The 8,789-nt window shown below is 40.2% G+C and overlaps 1 protein-coding gene across 1 annotated transcript; it reads left to right on the top strand.

Annotated features, from left to right (window-relative positions):
- Nucleotides 1–3,662: 3,662 nt before the first annotated feature.
- On the top strand, nt 3,663–8,317 carry PPDPFL (pancreatic progenitor cell differentiation and proliferation factor like). The gene is made up of 5 exons (XM_005891987.2): nt 3,663–3,820; nt 4,091–4,185; nt 5,513–5,590; nt 5,878–5,977; nt 6,224–8,317. The coding sequence occupies exons 2-5, from the start codon at nt 4,131–4,133 to the stop codon at nt 6,417–6,419; spliced, it is 429 nt and encodes a 142-aa protein (XP_005892049.1). The 5' UTR covers nt 3,663–3,820; nt 4,091–4,130; the 3' UTR covers nt 6,420–8,317.
- Nucleotides 8,318–8,789: the final 472 nt, after the last annotated feature.

Here is an 8,789-nt window from a genome sequence, read left to right as displayed (position 1 = left end):
TAGGATAAAAGACTCAGTGAAATGTGGATGGATCTAATTTTAATAGTGAGATATTGGAAAATAACATGAGTCAGAGAACAATCGGGGAGAAATTAGCCTGCCTTATGTCATGGTTATGGTGTGGAAATCGGAGCCCTATTATAACATTTTAATCATTAGCCAAGGATATAACCCTCATTACCACACACAGGAGGAAGACTACATTGGTTTTGTCAGATTTTCAGAATAGGAACTATGGTATGTGTTGGATTTTGTACTGGGTGTCGCTAAAGCAAAAATATATAGGGTACCCATCTCACATGCTAGCAAAGTAATGCTCCAAATTCTCCAAGCGAGACTTCAACAATACATGAACTGAGAACTTCTAGATGTTGAAGCTGGATTTAGAAAAGGCAGAGGAACCAGAGATCAAATTGCCAACATCTGTTGAATCATAGAAAAAGCAAGAGAATTCCAGAAAAACGTCTGCTTCACTGACTATGCTAAAGCCTTTGACTGTGTAGATCACAACAAGCTATGGAAAGTTCTTCAAGAGATGGGAATACCAGACCACCTTACCTGTCTCCTGAGAAATCTGTATGTAGTTCAGGAGGCAACAGTTAGAACTGGACATGAAACAACAGACTGGTTCCAAATTGGAAAAGGAATACGTCAAGGCTGTATATTGTCATCCTGTTTATTTAGCTTATATGCAGAGTACATCATGCAAAATGTTGGGCTGGATGAAGCACAAGCTGGAATCAAGATTGCCAGGAAAAATATCAATAACCTCAGATACGCACATGACACCACCCTTATGGCAGAAAGCGAAGAGGAACTGAAGAGCTTCTTAATGAAAGTGAAAGAGGAGAGTGAAAAAGCTGGCTTAAAACTCAACCTTCAAAAATGAAGATCATGGCATTCGGTCCCATCACTTCATGGCAAATAGATGGGGGAACAATGGAAACAGTGACAGAATTTATTTTCTTGGGCTCCAAAATCACAGCAGATGGTGACTGCAGCCATGAAATTAAAAGATGCTTGCTCCTTGGAAGAAAAGCTATGACCAACCTAGACAGCATATTAAAAAGCAGAGACATTACTTTTCCAACAAAGGTCTGTCTAGTCAAAATTATGGTTTTTCCAGTAGTCCTGTATGGATATGAGAGTTGGGCTGTAAAGAAAACTGAGCACTGAAAAATTGATGCTTTTGAACTGTGGTGTTGGAGAAGACTCCTGAGAGTCCCTTGGACTGCAAGGAGATCCAACCAGTCCATCCTAAAGGAAATCAGTCCTGAATATTGAAAGGACTGTCGAAGCTGAAACTCCAATACTTTGGCCACCTGATACGAAGAACTGACTCATTAGAAAAGACCCTGATGCTGGGAAAGATTGAAGGCAGGAGGAGAAGGGGATGACAGAGGTTAAGATGGTTGGATGGCATCATGAACTCAATGGACATGACTTTGAACAAGCTCTGGGAGTTGGTGATGGACAGGGAAGCCTTGCATGCTGCAGTACATGGGGTTGCAAAGAGTCGGATACAACTGAGTGACTGAATGGAACTAAACCCCCTGTCTTTGAGAGACTCGCTTTTGAATCCTTCAAAAACTAAAACCATGGGTCAAATCTTGATGCCACCAGATAGGAGAGAGGTGTGGTACAGTGGCCAGGGGTGGTGCACAGCTGGACAGAGCAATGGAAGTTACCTACCACTCAGAAGGAACCTGCAAATCCGCATCCCAAAATTTGTGAAGAGATTTAGTGCTAAGCAACTCAGCCAACAGTTCAACAACTGTGACAGAAAGTGCATCTGTAAAACTAGGAGAAAATAATGTAGCTAAAGGGAGCTGATAGGTTATTTTTAAAAGGAAACAGAACAGATAGAAAATAAAGAGATGAAAGGAGACAATTTCTGATTGCATATAAAAAAGCAGGTGCCACAAAATTAGCATTAGACCAATGAGAATCTAGGGCAGAAGTTAAACCATTAGTGCTGATAAAGGAAAGTAAAATCCAAGATCCACCAAGAAGCTATGACATCAGGATTCTGTGCACACTTGCCCACACGGCTGCAAAACACATGAGGCCAAAATGGACAGACTCAACTGATGCGATCGCACTACAGACTGGGAGGGCAGATGGTAAGACATCAGTAAGTACATAAATCGTTTGTTTAACATAATTAAGTAACAATCAAATAGATACAAAATCATGACTGTGCAATGGAAGAATATGTACTATTATCAATACACAGAAAGCCACTTCCAAAATTATTTGAAAGAATGAATAAAAAGGAGAAGACTCTTTTGACAACATAGGGTATTTAGGAATCATCAATTAAAAGATAATTGAGAACATTTATATGTCTAGGAGGTGAAAGTGAAGTCACTCAGTCGTGTCTGACTCTTTGCGACCCCATGGACTGTAGCCTATCAGGCTTCAACGTCCATGGGATTTTCTAGGCAAGAGTACTGGAGTGGGTTGCCATTTCTTTCTCCAGGGGATCTTCCCTACCCAGGGTTCGAACCAGGGTCTCCTGTATTGCAGGCAGATGCTTTACCCTCTAGGCTACCAGAGAAAGTATATGTCTAGAAAAGCATCACTAAATAATTCAAATATTCAAGAAATGTCATAACAGCAGTAAAAAATATTTTGAAATAGATAACAAGAATAACCTTAAAGTAAATAAAAGGAAGAAGAATAAAAGAAGACAGGAAATAAAATATAAAACCTAAAAACAAGAGAGGTAGTTCTTTGGAAGAAAGGTTTAATAGAGAAACCGCCAGCAAAATTAATCAAGACAAAAGGAGAAAAGGCAGAAATGAATAATACTGGCAACAGAAAGGAGTCATAACCAGGTAGAGTAGGTATTTAAAAAGAACCATGATGGCAAACTAAGACAAATATTTTGAGTAAATTTGAACATAGGTGATGAGCAATTCTGTACACGTTGCCAAAATTGCTTTAAGCCGGTGAAACCAACAGCCGCCAAATGAACTGAATCACCAGTTGACAGCATCTTCTTCCTAACATCCAGGGATCCACAGCTGGACCTCTTGGCAAACTGAGTCTAGGAAATGGCAAAGCAGTTCAAGTAAGGACCATTGCTAAAAGCAGAACAGAAATTCAGCTTTTGCTTCAATCAGCAGTGTTGCTAGAAGGCTATCAAGCTCCTGTTTCCTTAGTCCCCATGATTCCCATGTGTCTTGGATTGTACTTGCTGGACTCTCTAACCTGCTGTCCACTGGGGGTGCAGTGAACGGCCCTCCTCTGGAAGGCTCCCTCGCTTCCCCGACCTCTTTCCTGTCCCCCAAGACCCTGTGCCTCTGCACTGCATCCCCGTGGCTGTGATGACATCCAGTCCTCCTGCTGGCCTGCAGCCTGTCCGTGGTGTCCCCCTCAGAGCCCAGCGTGGTGCTGTCCCCAGCTGCGTGACTGACCACGTTTGTGTCTCTGTCCCCAGAGTGGCTGTTACCTCCCTCCCTGTCAAGCCAGCAGTCCTGAACCAGGACTGTCCAGAGGGCCAGGACAACACTACGTCCGGGCCAAGACCTGCCTGGCCCACAGCCCCCGCTGGCAGGCTGACCCAGTCAAGGGCACGCAGGCAGGCAGGGTGCCTCTGGCTCCGCCTGTGGTGGCCCAGTGCCCACCTGCGTCCACTCCCAGCTCAGGTTTCTGCCTTCCAGACCGAGGGGTGCTGTGCTCACAGACGGCTCACCCCCTGCCCCATGGCAGGTCTGTCCCGGATCACCATCAATCAGCCCTTCCCAAGTCTGCATTTTCTGAAGAAGCTGTAGACCCACGTTCCTTGGAAGAGCAGGCTGAAGAAAGCAGGCAGGTGAGTGATGGTCAGGGCTGTGTTTACACTTCTGGAGCCAGCTGTGGACATGGTTATATTTGGATATATATTTTTTCTTGTGTTTTCACCTAATGAATTGCATTTTTTGTTTATGGCAATGAATCTGATCACAACTTTGTGTGAACTCTTTAATTCTTTATGGGATATTTATTACATGGTAAGCTATGTTGCTTTACAAAAAATACTCATGGGAAAAGGAACAGGAACCTAATTAACTTTAACTTTAGCCTCTTATCGCCCGTTTTGCAGGCTGCTGGTCACCAACTCACTGGCTCCTGCTCAGGGGACAATGGCATCCGTGCCTTCCGCTGGTTGTCTTCTGGCCAGAAATCAGTATTATCGAAGTGAGTCGTAACAACTCTAGAGGGTGGCCCTAGAGAATATGATCTCAGGTGATGTTTGTGGGGTATAATTAACCTACGTATCATGTCCTGTCAGAACTAAAGGGAGAATATAACAATTCTTTGTGACAGTGAAAAAAATAGGAATAGAGCTTATCAGAGACTGCCCGAATCAGTAAAAACTGTCAAACCTCATCACTTTGCTTTAACTATGTTTTGTTATAGCCATAAAACCATTAACACATAAATAAGTAAAAATAAGCTTATATTTCACAATTTTGGCGGGCTTGCGGGGAGGGCGGGCGCTTCCCCGGTGGCGCTAATGGCAAAGAATACTCTTGCCAATGCAGGATTTGAGGGTTTCATCCCTGGGTTAGGAAGATCCCCCGGAGGAGGAAATGGCAACTCATTCCTGTGGGTTTTACTTTCATGTGCCTTACCTTTAATAGGATACACTAAAACCTGATAATTTTGCATAAATAAAATATTCATTTCTGAGAAAAAAGAAGTAGCACAAATGTGTTTCAGAGACGCTCTCATTTTCATTTTCTCCTGTGGTTAGTAGGTCAGCTTCTACCTGGCCAGTTTTATTTTTATTTATCTCTCCATCTGTGTAAATTTATAGCTAAATGGAAAAGTATAGCTTCTCGAAGAAAATTCAGAAATTTCATAAAGTGAAACAATCATTTCAGAACCAAGCTATCATTTTTTAAGTCATACCAGCTTGTAGAAAAGTCTTATTTCAAGGGTTATTTGTAGACAAGAGATGGAAACATCTACTAATTTATTTTCCCCCACCCAAAGTTAACCTATGCCCATGTTCTTAGACTTATTACATTCTTAAAAGTTATTTTTCTATTCTTATCTTTTACAACACTTAGATTTAAAATAGAAGTATGATATGACAAATTAGATGTTTTTCTTTTAAAATGATTCTTTTATTTCTGAATTTGATAACTTCTGTAGGATATTTAAATATAATACATTATATATGACTTGTATACAAGTAATATATTTAATATAGTACAATAATATTCATTCTTGATTTTGTACTTTTTAAGATTTTGAATTTGATAACATTTATTATATATTTTAAATTCTACTTAATATCTGTGTGACAGTTGTTCACCATGGAAAGGAATATACTTTATTAATAAAAATGTAATATGCATTATTCTGGAGACTTCTAGTGGGCTGGTAATATAACCAAATTTTCAGTTCCTAATCCAGGATTAAATGATTTCAGACCATGCTACTTGAGAGTTTATATGTAAAAATCTGTGTTGGCTTATTATTTAGTTGCTTGTTTATTATTGTTTCTTTCCTACAGAGGCCAGTGTTTCTTCAGGCACCTCTTTAACTGGCCCTGATTCTGCCAACTTCGTAGGTGATGACAAAACCCAGCTAGGTATGTAGTTCATTTCTTATCAGCACCACCCTGCCTATTTCCCTTTGTTTTTCGTCTCTCAATTGTGTTTGATAAGACCCTGATGCTGGAAAAGGTTGACGGCAGGGGGAGAAGGGGGTGACAGGATGAGGTGATTGGATGGCATCACCGACACATGGACTGGAGTTGGAGCGGACTCTGGGAGATGGGTGAAGGACAGGGAAGCCTGGCGTGCTGCAGTCCATGGGGTCACAAAGAGTCAGACACAACTGAGCGACTGAACAACAAATGTGAATTTTATTTGATAGGATTACCCGAAGTGGCAGAATCCACCTGGTGGTTTAAATCCTTTTTTCAATCTGTACCTGTGCTTTCAAATGTGAAAGGTGAAGACCAGTCTGCTTGTGGGTAAGTTTTAGTTTTTTTCCGATAAGAATATTTCCTTTTCAGATGAAAGCAGTGCGTGTCATAATTATCACATCAACCGGCAGGGATAAAACACGGTCCTCTCTGGAAGGTGAAGTCTTTTATGTAACCTGTACTGGAGGGCAGAGGTGGGGACACAGTTTCTTTTAGTTAATCATTAGTCAGATCTGAGCATTCTGTCTCCAAAGAGAAATGGAAAACTTATATGCCGTTATTATTATGGTTTAGGGGGAAAGGACCAGGAAGCAGAAGCAAGGTACCTTCAGGAACAAATAACCACTCTCTACTCCAACAAGAGGAATCACAGCTCCTTGGAGAAATGGCTGATTCTGGAACAGTAAACAGATTCCGGAACAGTCAAACAGTAAAAGACAAGCCCGGACCATTTCATGGTGCCCCCAAAGATACAAATTCCCCCCAATGATGGGGATATATCAAAATGACACAGGAATGAATTGGGCACGTCTGGGACTATTTCAGCAATATTTTTGCAGTTTACCTGGACTGTGAAGACAACCTAGCTTACAAATGAGCATTTCTCAGCTGATGATCTTTGCTTTGCGGTTTGGAGGGCAGTGTTGTAACAGTTACTACACTATGTAAAGTATTACCGTTGTTTGCAACTCTATGTAATAGCCACCCGCTGAGGCCCTGCAGGTGTGACCCCCGGACCCTTTAGCACCTGAGCTACTCCTGGTGATCTCCTCTAGGAAGATGAAAACCTTCTGGATATCTCACTTACAAGACAAGACCACTGCAGCCACACAGATGGCAAAAGTTTAGGCATTTGCTTCAATGTTGAGAGTATTCCTGCCACGGTGTCAGCTACATGGAAAACACTGGAAAAGACTTTGAAAACATGTGACCTTCAAATATAGAGATTCATGTGAAATAGCCTTTTCATTACCTTATACTTTTTCAAATTTTTTAAAAATCAAAAATTGTGTGTTAATTTTCAAAAAATTTGTTAAACTCTCATTACATCTGTTAATTGTTTTATTATGCCTGAAAACTGAAGCATTCATGCCTAACATAATTGTTTTAGAGCCCTGGATTCAGAAGTGTAAAAAAAAAGTTGCAGAAATTGTATTTTTAATCATGAACATTGGAAATAGAAAACATACCCATAAATACATTATCTGTTGAATGCATTACTGTACATAATTGGTTATGCAGACTTTAAAATTCATGATTGTAAATTATTTTCAACAACATGGAAAACCATGATGATACCAAGTTAGATGAAAAAAAGCAGGATAATCTGTATATGGTGTGGACTTTGTTGTATTTAAAAGGTATATATGCTTAAGAGTAGACAGGAAGGAAATATATCAAAATGGTAACAATGGTTATTTTTAGAGATGGGAGTTTGGGTGGTTTTCATTTACTCCTTTGTATTTTTCTGTACCTTTACAAATTGACTAATATGAGCATGTTTTTGTGTATAATTTGGAACACGTAGAGGAGGGCTGGAATACACTTTCTGAATGTGAATATTCCTGACATAGGACAGAGTATTTCCTACTTTCCTTCATGTTTGGTAGATAATGCTAAAGGAGTTTCAGCTGAAGATTTTCTGATACTGCTTGCAAATATCTTTCAACGTACGATGCCAGTCTTAGCAGTTGGGGATGCTACGATGCTGGTGTGGCCGATGATGCACTAAACACCTGAAGGGAGCACTGTCTTTCTGCCAACCACAGGACCACACAGCTATGGCAGGATGGCTTCCTCAGTGATGGACACCTCACCAGCCTTCACTGGTCCCTCCAGATGGGATGTGTCCTCCTTCTAAGTCATGTTCTTTCATCACTTTGCTGTCAGTGAAGGGATTCAAACATCCCTGTGGCCCAGGAGTACTTCATTGCTAACATATTACTGCTCTTCTAATGGTTACTTGCCTTTACATTTTTTATGCATTTGTGGAGGCTCATTAAACCTTTGAGCTCTACATTTCATTTGCCTTTACTCTAAAATCAAATTAGCATGATTGAAGACTGAATTTTTCCAAAGTGAGAGAAAAACACAATGAAACAAAATGGTAAATTGTGGGGGGTTTTGTTTTTTATTTGAGATTATTAACAAATTCCTTTTTTTGTAATCACTTGGGATTTGTGTGAACAGATGGCTTGTTTAGTTTATTGGATAAATTTCCCCAAATAAGCTATCAAGTTGGTATTTACTTTGTCTACTTAGAAAGATACTGTTTGTTAAGTTACACTTTTGCCTTTGTGTTTGCAGTATTTTTACTGTGTTTAGTGCTGTTACTGAAAGTTATTATTGTTTAAGATAATTAAATTTTACATAAGGTTTTAAATCCAACATATTATCATGAACATCTATAGTTATTAAGCACTTTAGAGTACTGTATACATATATACACACACACACTACATCTATCTTTGCGGATTTGTAGTTGCCAGATAGATAGATGTATAGCTATAGATCCTCTGAAAAATATTAGGAATCTTTCCAAAAAATAATGTCATAGTGAACTCATATAATGATTGGCTTCCCTGGTGGCTCTGTCAGTAAGGAATCTGCCAGCAATGCAGGATGCCCAAGTTCAATCCCTGGGTCAGGAGGATCCCCTTGAGAAGGAAATGGCAACCCAGTCCAGTATTCTTGCCTGAAGAAGCCCATACAGAGGAGCTTGGTGGCTGAAGTCCATGGGGTTGCAAAGAATCGAACATGACTTTGCGACTATACCACATATAATGATTAAAAACTGAAAGGCTTGCTTTGTGCTATTCCAGAGTTTCTACAGACTTATGATGACAGAAATAGTGACAAC

The sequence above is a fragment of the Bos mutus genome, chromosome 14, assembly GCF_027580195.1.
Source record: "Bos mutus isolate GX-2022 chromosome 14, NWIPB_WYAK_1.1, whole genome shotgun sequence".
Lineage (NCBI taxonomy): Eukaryota > Metazoa > Chordata > Mammalia > Artiodactyla > Bovidae > Bos > Bos mutus.
Note: the sequence above shows the minus strand (reverse complement) of the source record. Positions and strands in the feature narration are given on the sequence as shown.